General features: G+C 35.5%; 3 protein-coding genes across 3 annotated transcripts; 1 reads left to right on the top strand and 2 right to left on the bottom strand.

The window, feature by feature from the left end:
• Positions 1 to 173: 173 nt before the first annotated feature.
• B0P05DRAFT_534811 (nucleotide-sugar transporter-domain-containing protein) lies at positions 174 to 1,722 on the bottom strand. The gene is made up of 4 exons (XM_051577362.1): positions 1,590 to 1,722; positions 1,377 to 1,535; positions 700 to 1,353; positions 174 to 676 (listed from the first exon to the last, which is right to left on the bottom strand). Exons 1-4 carry the CDS (start codon positions 1,669 to 1,671, stop codon positions 474 to 476), a joined length of 1,098 nt encoding a protein of 365 aa, XP_051436524.1. The 5' UTR covers positions 1,672 to 1,722; the 3' UTR covers positions 174 to 473.
• Positions 1,723 to 2,744: 1,022 nt separating this feature from the next.
• B0P05DRAFT_507081 (Cullin family-domain-containing protein) lies at positions 2,745 to 10,128 on the bottom strand. The gene is made up of 24 exons (XM_051575548.1): positions 10,037 to 10,128; positions 9,777 to 9,989; positions 9,600 to 9,724; positions 9,215 to 9,558; positions 8,737 to 9,160; positions 8,010 to 8,600; positions 7,729 to 7,954; positions 7,357 to 7,682; positions 7,221 to 7,311; positions 7,046 to 7,093; positions 6,776 to 6,990; positions 6,531 to 6,727; positions 6,179 to 6,468; positions 5,458 to 6,130; positions 5,044 to 5,410; positions 4,880 to 4,999; positions 4,681 to 4,840; positions 4,342 to 4,616; positions 4,173 to 4,291; positions 4,004 to 4,127; positions 3,833 to 3,962; positions 3,526 to 3,773; positions 3,385 to 3,480; positions 2,745 to 3,340 (listed from the first exon to the last, which is right to left on the bottom strand). Exons 1-24 carry the CDS (start codon positions 10,059 to 10,061, stop codon positions 2,831 to 2,833), a joined length of 5,937 nt encoding a protein of 1,978 aa, XP_051436523.1. The 5' UTR covers positions 10,062 to 10,128; the 3' UTR covers positions 2,745 to 2,830.
• Positions 10,129 to 15,393: 5,265 nt separating this feature from the next.
• On the top strand, positions 15,394 to 15,603 carry B0P05DRAFT_448956 (uncharacterized protein; the record flags this gene model as incomplete). Its single annotated transcript, XM_051573862.1, has 1 exon — positions 15,394 to 15,603. A coding segment is annotated over one exon (210 nt), but the record flags the coding sequence as incomplete, so codon positions are not given.
• Positions 15,604 to 15,850: the final 247 nt, after the last annotated feature.

The raw sequence follows: 15,850 nt of genomic DNA, 5'->3' as shown, positions 1-15,850 counted from the left end.
TAGGAGAATCACCTTTTTTTTTTGGCATAGAAAAGGTGTCTTTGGGCATATCACCCTTTAATAGCAATATCATTTATATAAAGATATAATGAACTGTGGCGAATGAAATTTCCTTTTTTTTTTTTTTTTTTTTTTTTTTTTTTTTTTTTTTTTTTTTTTTATCTTGTTAGAGTCCTAAATTTAAGCATTTGCTCTAACAAGCTATCAATTTACTTTGCCATGTACCTTGTAATTTTTACAAGCTTATTTTGACAAAAATAACCATTCTTAGATATTTCAAAACACAATTTACTATTAAAACTAAACATTGCTTTAGGTGCACTTTGTTAGACTTTAAAATGTTAAAGTTCTTCAACAATAGACCCATTATGAGTAGTACAAAATACCTAATTTGTTCCCTTTGTTTAATGCTTCTTTTTTTTTTATTAAGATCAGTAAAGAAGACAAACCGCAAAATGTTTTTACGAGTTCATTTAGCCTCCAATAAATTCTTCTAAGACTACTTGGATGGATGCCTTATCAAAATGCTTCCATGATATTGGTTCAACTGTGCATGACCAATTTGGCCAATTTGTACCACAGTATGGAATAAATTTTTCTATATAAAGTGTTATTTTCCATAAAGTACAGTCGCTACAATGACAATGGCTGTGCCTGTTAAAAACAGATACGAAGGCTGAAAATCCAACAGAAAAAAACTTATCAGACCGGACAAAACAATGGAGATGCTTGTTGCAAAACCCTTTAGGATATTGTCAGCATACTTGACTACCAAGGACACAACTAATCCACCTAGAGCCTGATTGGTTACAACAAGCCAAGTGAGAGCATTGTATCCATAGAATAAGCCATGCGTTCTTATGAATCGGAAGTCAGACAAAAGCATACCCAAGAGTGAAAAAGTAACGCCACATATTCCCAATTGAATATTGCGAATCCACATGGATGTTGTAGATGTCTTGAGAATCTTTTCGAAATAACAGCCTGCAAATCCTGAAGAAACACAGCTGGCCAAGACAGATAACAGCCCTATTAAAGGTTGTTGATCGTCAAGGCAAACTGATCCCGTCATGCTCTCTGATTGTACTAATGTGACGCCAATCATTAATAGCACGAGAGCAATCCATTGGTTTTGGTTTAATGTTCGATTTAATAGCCATATGGAGAATGCGGCAGTAGAGAGCACCTTAAGTTGATATGTGACTTGAAATGTGGCTGCTTCTAAATTACTGAGAGCAATGTATAGCAAGTTGTTTTGTAAAGCATAAAGACCACTGGGTATCAGCATTTTAGCTACTTCTTGTGGCTTCCTAATGATCTGCAAATAGAGCATATCAAGACAATTATTTTTTGCTGGTAATAAAGTGTGCCCAAACACACCACAATTTTGACTACTTCAGCCATAAAGACAGCAGTGGATGCAATATAAATAGGCTCATCGCTTGATTTGGTTCTCGAATAACGCATTAACAAGACCAACATACTGTTTTGAATCACAAGAGTGATGAGCGATAATTGTTTAGGATTCAATATTTCTATGTAAACAATATATCAACGGATCAAGCTTATCTTGGCTGACAAATGCTTACGGTGGCTGGTGTGTACTGAATGAGTTTTATTGGAAATGGGCAATTCATGCTTTTTTCGGAATGTCCTCTTTAGGGGATGCATTAAACAATAAAGAAAAAAAAATGAAAATGAAAGAGAGGGAAAAAAATAAAGGCTTGGGGAAGTTAAAGTTTTTTTTTTGGTTTTTTTTTTTTTTTTTTTTTTTTTTTTTTTTGAAAAAGAAAAAAAGGATTGGCCTATGAATAAATTATACATGTAGAACATTCAACTTCCATTTTTGGTGTGATTAATGCACAATTAAATAAAAAAAAACAAGAATATGAGGCATAAACTGGCTGCAGAAAATGTACAGCAAGCGAAAGAACACCTTTGACTCTGTTCCTGAAAATACAAGAGTAGCCATTATTAACAAGAAAATGAAAGCGATGCGATGTTTAATCAAACAATTGATCTATAAAAACTTTGCAACAAGCATTTGCATTTTATTTATGGCCAGTTGTTTTCTTTCCAGATAATATCCATGTCTCTTTCTAATGTATTTCGATTATATGCGGTACGGTGACCCTCTTGTATTGCTTTCTCGAGGTCTTGAATGGCTTGATTGAATGAAGTTACTCCAGTTTCATCAAAAGCTGTTAACAGTCTTATTAAAGTATCATTGTATTTGTTTGAGTAAAGAAAGACAAAAGTCCCCTCTTAGGAAAACGAGCAAGCCCATTCACTAGATATTGCCCCATCCCGCTTGTGATTACTTGAAGATTACCTCTGATTTGATTTCGTCCATTGGAAGTCATAAAGTCTTGCTCCTTGATTTTTTTTAGTGATGAGTGAAATGTATAAAGTGGTATAAATGCATGAGGTGCACACGTCTTCTTGAGTTCAAATTAATTTAGAGGCGATTAGTTAATAAGAGTGTAAGGCATACTGATTTGATTATTGTAGAACTAAGAAAAAGAAACAGTTTATATAGATTTGATGACAAAGGGTCCAAATAATTTATAAAGAAAACTATGACGGTAGTGAGACAAAGAATATACTTTATTGAATAATGAACAAAGGCAACAACAAGTCAATATCTCATCAATATAGCACTATATTACTCCTGATCGGATGACAGAAGGCTAACATGAACTTTGCGAGACAAGAATTGTATTTATAATGTTTGAAAAGAAAGCATTGGGCGCACTTTAGTTTGTGACAGAGATTCACTTACTTCATCTACTGCTAGTGCATTTCATTTTATTTAGATATATATGTTTTATTAGAATGCTGTTTCGATACCACTTCTTATGCTACTGCCTGAACTTCCTCTATTACTTTCTATTGCGATTGATAATGGATTAGTAGCATAAGGTGATTGATTGGGTTGAATAAAACGGCTCTGTTGCTCTACAAAAAAAGTAGCCGTTTTCGATTTTGGTTTGACAAGGATTTGTTGTGCGCTATTCGTATAGACAGTTGATGCAAATATCTCTGGCGAAACAGCCGATACGCGCACAGAAGGCAATAACAAGTTACCTGTCTTTAAAGGTACAAGACTGATACGGAATTCCATGACTTCGTCAGGCTTTGAAACAAAGCGTAATCGTCTTTTGCCAGACAAAAGCCAGTTATCATAGTCCACATCAATATCATAATAGAACTCGTCATTTGACTTCATATTGTCAGGGCTCCAATAAGTAAGTTGCTTGATACGCAAGATACATGGACATGGTTCTGATACAAGTAAGTCTTTTTCAACAGACAAGCTTAGCTCTGCCGTATGTGTTATCTAATGCATGTTAAGTGAATAGTCAGACTGTCGTGTTTCCTTACCTTGGTAGTAGGAACTTCAAGAGGGAATGCTATAGAATGAATACGAGGATGAGGGCATTTTTGTTTAATTTGTCTAACAGTAATGGCTTCGTTTTGCTAGAAAAAAATCAATGAGATACTAACATCTGTTGAATAGCTTACCTCAAAGAACTCTTCAATCAAATCCAATAATTGAACCTTTGTCTTTAGGTCTCTATGCAGCAAGAAAGATTCACATAATTCTGCATCAAAGTCGTCCAAATGAACAACATCAGTTAGTCCATAGCTCGAGTAGTCTACAGAACCCAAAAATGCTTCCTTGACCTTTTGGAATACATAATGCAAGTGTTGGTCCAACCTTAATTCTTTTAGTTTTTCTTGCATCATAATTTGTAGGCTGGTTTCCACTTCTATAAAAGAGAAAAGATAGGTTAATGTTTTTTTTTTGAATATAACTATAGACACTTGCCATCTTTAAGAGATCGGTATCGAACATTAAAGTGTATTTTTGAGTTTACATTTATATCTGCTTTGTCTATTTCGCCTTCTCTTTTTACCAGCTTGTAAATAAACGACACATTTTGTCTGGGGAATAAGGTCTATTTATGTTATTAACATGTATATCACAGTCTAGACTTACCACATCGCATTGCTTCATTTCAGACTGACTTTCAACTAAATAGTAGGTAGAGGGTTTGGCGCTTGACCCAAGAATACGTACTGGCAAGTCACCATTACAAGAAAGCTCCACTTTGAGGAACACACTACAACAGACATCAGTCAATTCAAACTAAACATAATATACTGACCATGATTCTCTGAAAATGGTTGATTCAGTCACCAATAAGGGCACTGTCACTTTGACATAATCTGAAGATACAAATTTATGACTTGTTTCATCTATCTTGTAAGTGATGGTTGTCTTTATCTATAAGCAACATATTGAGTTTCTCTTTTCTTTTAGATTATATCTCTTACTCTATAATCAAACTCTGTATAAGGACCTTCATATACAGCAAACAATTCAATTTGTTCATGAGGAGCAAGGTCTGGTAAAGCAATTTCTCCATTTTCTGACATATTCAATTCAATTTGTTCTTCTTGTTGATCGCGTATCACAATAGCTGATACTTGAGGCACTTTAGTGATTTCCATGCCCTCCGTCTGTGATTCCAGCAGTAAAACACCACTTTTTGAATCGTACGATCGACTTTCTACCTTGATAGATAATCTTTGTTTTTCTCCCAAACAAACTAGTATATGTGCGTATGTTCATAATGTTATAAGTAAAATATGACAGAAACATGATATACATACTTTCATCTGGTTGAGAAACAGAGGCATACAATCGCTTTATATCATGATTCAATCTGACAACACGCTTCTTTTGTCCTGGTCTTAAAAAGTTGTGACTAAACACAAGCTTTCCCAACTTCATTTCGCATGTTTCCACAACATAGTTTCCTGATGTTGAAGTCTATTGACATTAGTAGAATTCAATAGTTGATCTCCTTACCAAACTGGTCAATAAAAATGTATTCTTGCCAGGCATCAAGTCCCGGTCATTGATTGTAAACCAAATTTGCTCAGGATCACTTCCGACAAGTTTCAAAGAAATGGAGTCATAATGAATTTGCTAATCAAATGAATAAATACAAACACGAGTGTGTATAAACATACCTTGGGTAAATGATTGTCAACGCAGACTTCAACACTTGTGCTCTCAACCAGAGTACTATCATCAATAACTGAAATCACAGAGACTGAAAAAATGGGTGAAAAAGGTCGTTTGATCTCCTTGTCTAATTTGACTACATTGGTGATCATTTCATTTGTATAGTGCGTAGCATCTTGATCATTTAAATATTTGGCATTCTTGAGCAATGCCAAAAGCGATTCAACATATTGATCATATCTGCCTAATCGTTGTTGTGAATCAGCGCACTTGGTTAACAAGCTGTTTTCAATTGAACACCATTCTTGTTCTCCATATCTCCAAATCATGGATTCATAAATACGAACAGCTTCTTCATATTTTTCTCGAATACTTTTTTTTTTGTAAGAAACTTACGACTGACATCCAATATTACTTACTATTTCAATGCTGCAATATCTCCATGTACATTCAATGCTGCCTTGGATCTAAAACTAGCATCATAACTCTTGATGGCCCGTGTACTTAGACCCATATAGGTCTTGTCAAATGCCTCTACTGACTCAACTGCCTCCAGTAATTTGGTATTTGTCATTGGTTTCTTGTTCTCTTCTGTTTTGGTGGATGTGTGATTAATGTAGATCGAAAAGGGATCCGTCATGGGCAGATGTCCACATTTGACACCAATTTTATCTAACTGGCGTCTTGCTGTCAATAATAAATCAGCCTTTACAGCATTATAAGGAACAACAAGGTCTGTATTGCTGCCAATCAGCTGAGATGATAAAGGTTCGCACTCGTTCACTACATTCATGCAAGCTGAAAAGACCCAAGACTCTACAAAATTTTCGGACAAAAGTTCTTCATTTTCTCGAATGGCTGGTATGAAATTGGTGATAAAAAGCTGTGCTCGAGCTGTCACTTCAATCACACGCTGCAGCTTCAATAACATACGACATTGACGAGCAAATAAGTAGCTTCTAAAATCAAATACTGAGATAATGTTCTTGTTAATCAAATCGCGATAGTTTTTGCGCTTAAAATCGAGAATGTTGCCACTATCATCTCCTAGATCAGTACCACCAAAATGACCAAACCAAGCTAATGCTTTGTCTATCAAACAATGTATTAGGTAAGCAATACTTTGTTGTACTTAAATACCTCTCAATACTTGGAAAAAGGATGCTTCAAGTTCATCGTATTGAATTAATGCATCTTCATACAATGTCATGATCTCAAATGCTTGTGCTAGTCCTTCTTTTAAAATGAAGAATGTACAGTAATTCCATCCAGGCATATGTCTCTGCATGTCCAATCTCCTTGTGTCTTCTTGGATTTGAAGCACTTGCATATCAAAACTTGATAATATACATTCTTTGATCTTTTCAATGAAATTGCTCCATAATTCAGACTGTGGACCTTCTGGATCTTTTTTACGAATATAAGCACATCTAAGTATACCCCCAATTTTTTTAGTCAAACCAAGTACCTCTCATTCCCATGTTCATTTTACCTGTCTTGTTTAGGTGGATTAAAATCAGTCTTAATTTTGTCGTACACAGATGATTTTAAGCCCAAATAAGTCGTACTACGCTTAGATTCTGTACCTGCCACGTAGACTACGAGCCATTCTTGGTTCTTTTTAGTCTGGATAGTCTCTACCCAGTTGCGAATATTCTTGCGTACACGCGTTTTGTAGTCTTCATTATCCTATCAATACATTAGGCCTGTTTGGCACTCTATTTATTTTTTACATACGTCGCACGCGACAAAATAAAGGTTCAAGTAGGTTGTTTGCGTATCTGATAACAAAGGGGGAGTATAGTCTATTGTAAAGCGCTTGAGATCTACTTCGAGAATAGGGATGACACACTCTGCTCTTTGACTGGAAGGTTGCCATTTCAAGTTTCGAAGCGGAAGCTGAGAAGACAAGTCATCCGCAATAAGTGGCCATACATCGTATTCATCGCAGTCTATGAGTAAACGTGTTAGGTCATGAAAAAGTCAGTTTATTAGTTTACATGTCACAGTTAACTTTTGTCCACTCATGGTAACAAAGAAAGTAAACCTGATCTCCTGAGTCAATAGTAGTTCAGTTTTTATAACTCAACTCAGAACAGCGATCATGCGGCTGTTCTAGGCTGATTTTCTCAAGTTATGCAAATGGCTTTATTTTATGGTTACAAGATATACATGGCTTAACTTTGATATATATACACTGTATTATCGTTTGCGTCTCTTGCCAAATAGTCTCTATCAATCAATGACTCAATTCTTATCTTTACGGCGTTTGCCTATATCATCATTTAGTTTTTTTTTACATATAAATTTAACCATACCTCTAAAGGATATTTGAGTTCAGTAAAGAGTTCATTCACAAGTGCATTATGATCCATTGTCTTTTTGGCCTTCATAATACGAACAATGGCTGCTTCTAATTGATGCTGTCTATTGAAATGCACTTTTTGCTCTACATCTTTCGTTTCTTCTGTCGCTTGTTCTGTTACAGCTGGAGGTACTCGCACTTTTACGTTTTCAGACTCAAATTCCGTATTAAAGCTAAACTTGTCTATTGCTGATATGTTTTTGTTGCCAGATTCGTTTATAATAAGTTTATAGTTGCCCGTAGAAAGTGATGAAAGTAATCCCACAGCGTCTTTTTGATCTATAGAGAATGGTTAGCTTTTTTTAAATTTGTTTTGTTTACTTACCCAAGTTAAGGGCATTTTGGATCTCTGTAAATGAGAGACTTACTTTATGTGTGTTGTTAAAAAGCAACAAGATAACTGCCTGAGATAAACTGACTATAAGTTCTTTTGCGCCTTTAGGGTAATGTGCCATGAGAGAACAAGAGGATAATGCATTTTGCCAGATGAGCTTTCGTCCCTTAAATTTGGACCCATAAAACTTTTCATACAACCTTTGAGTTGCCAACATCTGTAGAGAGAATCGCATCAGCAATCTAAAATCAATATTTGTTCGATCAAAATACCTCTGAAGTCAATTGGATATCTGATGTTGGGTAAGTAGGCCAAGTCGCTTGAGCAATGACCTTGACAGAAACTGGCATACGGGGATGATCCTTTTCGAACTCTTTAAAAGAAATGCCTAAATCAGCAGAGACTTGAATATCATTAAACATGTTTTCAAAATTCTTTGTAAAGTCATGACCACATTCATGCTTCAGTTGCTCCAGTACATGATTTTCTAGGTCCTTGGAAGAACTACGGTCCAGCAAAAGACGCTTAGCCAAAAATCGCTTATAATAAGCTTCAAAAGCATCTTTTCCTTGAATGTATCGAAACAAGACAAGCGCATTGTCAAGCGCACTGAGATCAACATCACGCTGCTTTTTAGTAGAGACCTTGAGTCTTGAATCAATAAATTTGGCAAGTAATTCGGCTGGCTTATTGCCTCGTGTGTTAATAAAGAATTCAAATCCTTCTTTAGATGCATTTGCAAATGAGATATCGTCATTAAAACAGCCTCTGAGGACCTTGTCAATTCTCTTTTTAAACTTTAATAGAGAGACAATCATGCTTGAATCCAAAGCAGTATTTTTTATCAATTCAACACCTTGTTCCTGTAGATAATTCAATATGTTTGTTTGTTTTTTCTTTCTCTCTCTCTCTCTCTCTCTCTCTCTCTCTCTCTCTCTCTCTCTCTCTCTCTCTCTCTCTCTCTCTCTCTCTCTCTCTCTCTCTCTCTCTCTCTCTTACCTTGATGTATTCGCCAAATGCATGACGAAGGATACTTATACTTGGGCTTTGTTCCAATAAGCCATAAAACGTCTTAAGTGGTTCGTATCGGTTATTGTCCATCATTTCCTTAAATCCTTTTTTAATGAGTAGGCTTGCCTTGCTATAAACCAATTGATTAGTAACAGCTAAAGTCAAGGCTTGTCTTGTGTGTGCATCAAGGTAGTTGGTGATTCTTGTTTCTGATTCTTCTTTACATCTTTTGGAGACATGCTGAATGTATTCAGGGACAGACAATGTCTGAACAAGCTTATCTGATTCATCTTTGTAGTATTGGTTGGTGTTTTTTAAGAATTTGGGCTCAAAATCGCTTGTATAGAATGATAAGTCTAGTAGCATGTGCAGTATATCTTTTAACAGTTTGATATCGACAGGCTTATTGTCTCTACAAAGAATGGAATGCATAAGCCCCATACATGGAATCGCACATTGTAATTACCTATCATCCTTGATAAGCTTCAATACTTCAGCAACAACAACATTACGAAATTCAGCTACATCTAGAATCGTGTCACTAAAGATACGCTTTCCTAACTGAACAATGGAAGAAAATTTGGTGTTGGGTAAAACATAACATCGATCTAGTTCCATAAACACATTCTTGAGGATGGACAGTTGAGAACAATATGTCTTCCAGCTTAAATTCAACCTGGAGAGTAATGCTTGAGTTAAAGGAACTGAGAGCAACTCTTTCTTCATGGTTTTGACATGGTTTTCAATCTCGGCACTGAGCCCTTGATAAACAGTTTCTGCTTTACCAAATCGACATAAATTTTCGGACATCTACTCGTATGAATACTGGATGAGATCGTATTCAAATTTACCTTTGACACTGTTACATAATTCAAGTGCGTTGCATCATGTTTCGAAAAAATAGCCAGTATGAGTGACTTTTGAACTTCCCAGCTGTTTCTTAGATACTCGGCAGGTAGCTCTTTGGGTCGGGAGGCTATTGAAACATAACATGAGATAAATGACACATGCAGGATTCTTTAGTTTACGGTTCAAGTTATGAATGATAATAGTTGGTAAGAGTGATTGTTGTCTAAATGTGCCTAGTTGTGAATTGATTTGTGAGCCTTGTGATTTGTTTAAAGTTGGTTGTGAATCAAGTTGCATAGGATCGTCTTTAGGTTGACTTGTTTGCGAAGATAAGAAACGATCGAGTCTGTGTTGATTAGGGTCTGGAGTACCCGTTTTTCTCTTTTTAGCATCTATGAAATAAGCGTATCAACAAAAAGAAGTAGAGCAAAGTATATACTTTTTGAGGACGATTTTGAAGACATGGTATGAAGAAGAAAAAACACGTCAAGTTTTGTTCTCGCAATCAAGAATCATCACAAAAAACAGCAGTCATTCAATGAGCATTAAAAGCTGTGTAACAGATAAAAGCATAGCATTTACTATCTCAGTGGATGGTAACAGGCTTAACATTTACTAAGTACTCTCTTTTATGAATCAAGAATGTTTTCAGCAGCTTGAAATTGTCTTTAGTCTACAATAGATCTAGTTGCATAAGGAAATGCTTGAAAGGTGTTACTTCAATATCGCTGCGGAAAGACTCATAGTAAACGGTCACAAGATATCATTATCTTTGTGTATAAATCACATTTAAGCATTCCCGTCAAGCCAAGTTTGTTGGTACAAGCCAGGCATTCGATACTGATAGAAAAAAACTTTTTTTAGGACTTCTCGCATAATTGCATCAATAATTTAATGTCCACAATCTTACAAGAAGTGAAATGTGATTCCCTAGATTTTCTTTTTGGCTTCCTCCATTTCCCCCTTCAGGCCAGAGCAATAAGTTTCCCAAAGAAAACGAGCCACAGCAAACATAAGAATACATATGATTTATCTTGTCATTTTTTTTATTCAAATTCATTGAAAAATTGGTTTAACTAAAACGAGTGATATTAAGCCAAACTGACACCTACTGTAAAAAAAAAAAAAAAAAAAAAAAAAAAAAAAAAAAAAAAAAAAATCGGACCTATGCGAGCTTCGATAAACTTTCTTGGGCCTTCAGCTAAAGTTTGATTCGCTTCGCCTTGATAAACACTCGCGCCTCCAGCGGACTGCCAATCCGCCCCTAATGTTATTATGCTAATATACTATTTGCCAAATTCATTCAAAACAAAAGTAGTTTATTTTGGATGTTTATCCAAGAAAATCCAGGCCATGATTTGAGAATGTATGATAAGCTTGATGCAAGAAAAAGGCATGAATTGAGGATCAAAAGCATCTTAAGTGTGTAATGTGCTAAATGGAATCAAAAGTTATTTAGCTCCAAAAAAGGGTAATGGTCGTTTTTTACATTCTGTTTTTCAAAGGTGAACCTCTTCAATTAAAAGCTGGTATCTGAAAAAGGAAGTAGTATTATGAAGTAATTGGGTACAATGCAATATAAAGAAGGCAGGCACTTTTCATTTTTCTTAACCTTTTGTTCTTTAGTGAAAAATGAAATGAGCCACAACCACAGCAAAAATGTTACCTATATTGATGTACCCACCAGCAACAGCACTCTATTGGCATCTAGTGTTGCTACTCTAATCAATGCTGAAGCTGACGTATATACCCAACTGGTCCCTCTTAGGAGAAAACTGGAGGACATAGACGAACAAATTCAGTATCTGAAAGAGAGTAACAAGCACCTTAAACAATCAAACGAGGTATTGTCCAAATACATTGAATTACTCAAGGCCAGCAGTGAAAGAATGCAAGACCAAATGGATAGCATAAAATAAGAAATGCAACTTTTCTCTCATACCGCTGCTCCCAAGAAATAAATTCTGACAGCCTGCCCAGCTTCACGGGTAACACGATTTCACAGGGTGCGCTTTGGGTATGTTTTGATTTCATTATACCAAAGATTTACTAACGAATACAATAGACACTATTACAAAACGTAGAAGAACGAGTGTTAGAGGAACAAGGTCATGACTGGAACCTATAAGAACGATTTGTGTCCAGCACAACCAACAAGCACTTGTATAAGTCAATAATAAAAAAAGTCAGAGGTAAAGATTTTGACGACTTGGTTCTTGATTCAAAGTGGAACGACGCAGAAAAAGACCAGTATATAAGAAACTATTACAACCGTCATTTGAACAGTGCAAGAGAGGATAAAAAGGCGAACGAGAAGGCTGAGAAAGAGAAGGAAGCTGCTGCTATGAGGCGCAAGCTTTGTCAAAGAAGAGCAAGGCAACTTCTATAAAATATAAAATTAGACTATGTCTAACAATGAATTAATAGCTTGCCAAAAGAAGACGAGAAGCTTTGGAGAAGCACAGAGAAGTGGAGCAAACCTTTGGTGTTTTCAATGAGTGCATGTCTCTTGTAGACACTGCACTCACGTCTGATCAAGAAGACGGCCAAGAGGGAGAACGCAGTTTCTAAAGACAGAGTCCCCAACAGCATTGCCTTTCATCAGGATGAATAAGTAGCAAAAGCACTTGGACATCGGACGCCTTAGCAAGAAGATACCTGGTTGCTAGTGGTGTTAAGGATCTTGGTAAAAGGCAAACTTAAAAAAAAAGGAAGGCTCAGTAGTGATAGAAGGCGAATAAAACCAGTGTTTACCGAAGTTTAAATATAAGAGCAGAATAAAAACCGCTATTAGTCTTTAGAGATAAACTGGATTCAAGCTTCGACCCACAAAGAAAGCAGACGAACACCAACATAATCATCCTTTGGACGAATACAATTCGCTAAGCACACATTGTTATTGCTTTAGCAATTCATATGTGGGTGAAATCAGAACAATTAGTATTGGAGTTGATCAAAATTCTAAAGCACAAGACATGAACAAGCAAGTTTCTCAGGGACCACCGATAGTTATAACTTGGCTGATAACCCCCGATAAAAAACAGTGGTCTACAAGAAAACTTGAAATCAAAGTATTAAATCATATGGTTTATTTTGAGTGCTATTTATAATTTTACCGTATATAGTATTTTGTAAGTAATGGTAGTATAAAAAAAAGTAATTTGATTTTTTAGTCATCAATTGTTATAACTTCGGAAGGAATGCTGTTTTTAAGTTCTCTTTTAGTGAACTGGCCCATTTATTCCAGTATTTCTTAAAAGCATCTTCATTAGCTTGGCTATAGAAATACAATAGATTATTTTTGGAGAGATGACTATTTGAATAGCTGAACCTGAGGGCACACCAATGAGTATCATTGATAAGTTGGAGATGAATTGGTGTAGGCTTCCAAAATTCGCAGAGTAGTGGATAGAGAGGGGTTGGGCAAAGAACAGCCCATCCTCTCCCATCTATTCCAAAAAGCAACCACTTTTGCATGAGTATGCAATTTTTAAGGAAGAGTAAGAAATTGTAGTCATTTTATAACAAAAAACAAAAGAGAAAGGAAAAGAATAATTTTGAGAAATTATTTTTAACAGATTATTTTATAACAATAAGCAGGTTTGTTTATCACACAAAAAACCACTAGTTTATCAAATGTTGTTAAAAATAAATTTGTGTGAAAAAAGAACATGGCATAACAGAATAAAAAGAATAGAGATACTTTAAAACTAATAGCAATTATATTCTCAAAATATTTATTTATGAATTTTATATTCTTTAGGACTGCTCCTTTTCTAGCCACAGTTTTATGAACCATCCTTTCTCTGTTTGGTACTTTGCAAATTTCCGTTTGAGCATGTTGTTCCTAGGAAATCTGCTAGACTATTACCTTTATTTACTTTTTTGTGTAACATTTTCTTGATTTGACACTTGTCAAAAAGGTACAAGAAAGTAGAAAAATTGAAACTAGACAAAGAATCGCTATTTATTAAGAGTTCAACACAACATGTCTATAGATTTCTAATGCTACTAGCAAATAGTTTGTATTTGTGACAAGGATCTTGCATTTTGGTTAAGACTTGAAAACCCCAACTTGGTTAACGTACAAAGATCTGCATTGAATTAGAGATTTGGATGCCAATAGCAGAACTAAGCTATGCATTAATTATTGTTCCACTGTATCATTTGCATTAAGGCATTTAATTTATAAAACATTAATATCATAGATAGTCCTTGTTTCCTTGGTGTTGTTGAGTCATTTTACTAGATGTAGTTATTGCATGGATTCATACGGGCAGTTTATTATGCTGTTGTACAACACATACAACATTTATCTTCTTGCTGAGCACCGCTTTCTATATTTAAATATATATATATATATATTCATCGTCAAATCTACAAGAATTACAAGAGCCTGAACTATAAACACCTTTATTTCCCTTGGTTACATGTTAGCTTACTTGCTTCATTAAGATGCCAAAAAGTACATTTCTATAATCTAGCTGGATGGCTATAAATTCTTTAGTACCGTTTGAATATGGTGCAGTCAGTGAGATTATCGCTGATATCAACAGTAGATACCTAGAACAAAAATATACTCTCTAAAGAGCTGCGCTGCAAAGCTTGTCGGTTCTTTAAAATAAAGGCAAAGAATTCAAATGTCATTCTTTAAAAAGAACCGAAGAAAATATTTATTTAAGGAGAAAAGAGGGGCCATATGAGTGAAAGAAAGAGAATAGGTAAGACACTATGTAATATTTAAGTCAAATCTTGGTCTAAACAACCTTTTCTTCTTCTTTATCTCTTTCTTTTTCATTCCCCCCCCCTCTTTACATTCATTTTTCTTAATTGTATTTCTTATGACTACCATTATCAATGCCAAACCAACTTCCACAGACAAAATCATTCATGACATAAGTTTACTATCGTTAAAAAATGTAAGTTGCTGTTTACAAGATAACCCATTAAAAAAATATTCCTATATAGAAACATTACCATGATTATCAAAAACAACCTCAATATTATTATGCAGACGACGATACAAGTGATTCCACTGTTACTGCAACAGTAAGGGAGTCCCCAAAAAGGCATTCTGATGATCAGAATCAAAATTGGATACATGAAATTGAACATTCCTTTAATATAAATGATGATTTCTATGATTATCATCAACAATCCATGATCCAGTCTTACCTTGAACCTCATTGTGAAGCACCCATCGTTCATTCACAAAAACAACAACAACAACAGCCACAGCCACAGCAGCAAAAATCGAAATTTTCTATAATTAAATCAAGGGTCAAGCGAGTATTTCGGTTCTCTTCTTCCTCTTCAACCCATAACCAACCTTCTTTACCTGTTATATCCCCAACATCGAGGTGGAACCCTTCTATCGAATCTATCTGTTCTTCTACAACCACAGCTGGGTATTCAACTGCAAGTACATTGAGACCACCCGATGTATCCAGTTCAAACACGTCTTCAACTGCTTCATTTTCATCCTCTTATAAATCGTATACTCGCAGAAGCTCCTGCGGGATCATGCTTTCCTCTTCACCTTTTAGACATGAACAGCGATCTGGACGATTCTCTACTGTAGCAAAACTAAAAGACAAACTAGGGCGATCTTCTTCTCTAGGTACATTTCCTATCACTGCGCATCATCCTGTCAAAAGCATCTTGAAAAAGAATACTCGCTATACCAACACCACGCGACCCAAAAGTGCTATTGAAATAGGCTCACCCTCCAATCGACAGCGATGGTCGGCAGCACGATTATCCATGCATCAGTCCAAGAGACAGTATTCTATCCTAAAAAGGTCCAGCAAAGCACTCTTGAATGATGAAACAAAGGGTATCAGGTTCAACAAGATGGTGGATATTTATGAAACGTATTCCAAGGTGGACTATGATCGTAGTTCAGATTCAGAAGCAGTCTGTACACGATTGACAGCCATGATAGCCACTCAGATCAAACAAGAATTGAATGAATATAAATTACATGAAATGGTTGTTCATAATTCAAGTCGAATTCATACACATTTCTTTTTGTAAAAATAAGCTTACTACCCCCTTTTTTTAATTAAACAATCTCAAAAATTCCTGTACTGTGCGTACATTAATTTCATTTCCATGTGGAATGAAACTCCTGTCTTATCTAAGCATAAAGTCCCCTCTTTTTACTGCTGCTGAAACAGTGTATTGACAATAAAGTTTCATTCCCCCCGCTCTTTCTTTTTCTTAAACAATGCACGGACAAACACTTTACACA

This window comes from Gilbertella persicaria, assembly GCF_025201335.1.
Source record: "Gilbertella persicaria strain CBS 190.32 chromosome Unknown B0P05scaffold_12, whole genome shotgun sequence".
Classification (NCBI taxonomy): Eukaryota; Fungi; Mucoromycota; class Mucoromycetes; order Mucorales; family Choanephoraceae; genus Gilbertella; species Gilbertella persicaria.
This window is presented reverse-complemented; position numbering and strand designations above follow the sequence as displayed.

Bases quoted from the DNA above. Each gene is read 5' to 3' on its own strand.
- B0P05DRAFT_507081 (XM_051575548.1), bottom strand. From the start codon at position 10,061: ATGTCTTCAAAATCGTCCTCAAAAA. The intron at 3,481-3,525 runs GTAAGCTATTCA...ATTTTTTTCTAG, and splicing joins TGATTGAAGAGTTCTTTGAG to CAAAACGAAGCCATTACTGT. The intron at 3,341-3,384 runs GTAAGGAAACAC...AACATGCATTAG, and splicing joins TTGAAGTTCCTACTACCAAG to ATAACACATACGGCAGAGCT.
- B0P05DRAFT_534811 (XM_051577362.1), bottom strand. From the start codon at position 1,671: ATGCATCCCCTAAAGAGGACATTCCGAAAAAAGCATGAATTGCCCATT. The intron at 1,536-1,589 runs GTAAGCATTTGT...TTGTTTACATAG, and splicing joins TTCAGTACACACCAGCCACC to AAATATTGAATCCTAAACAA.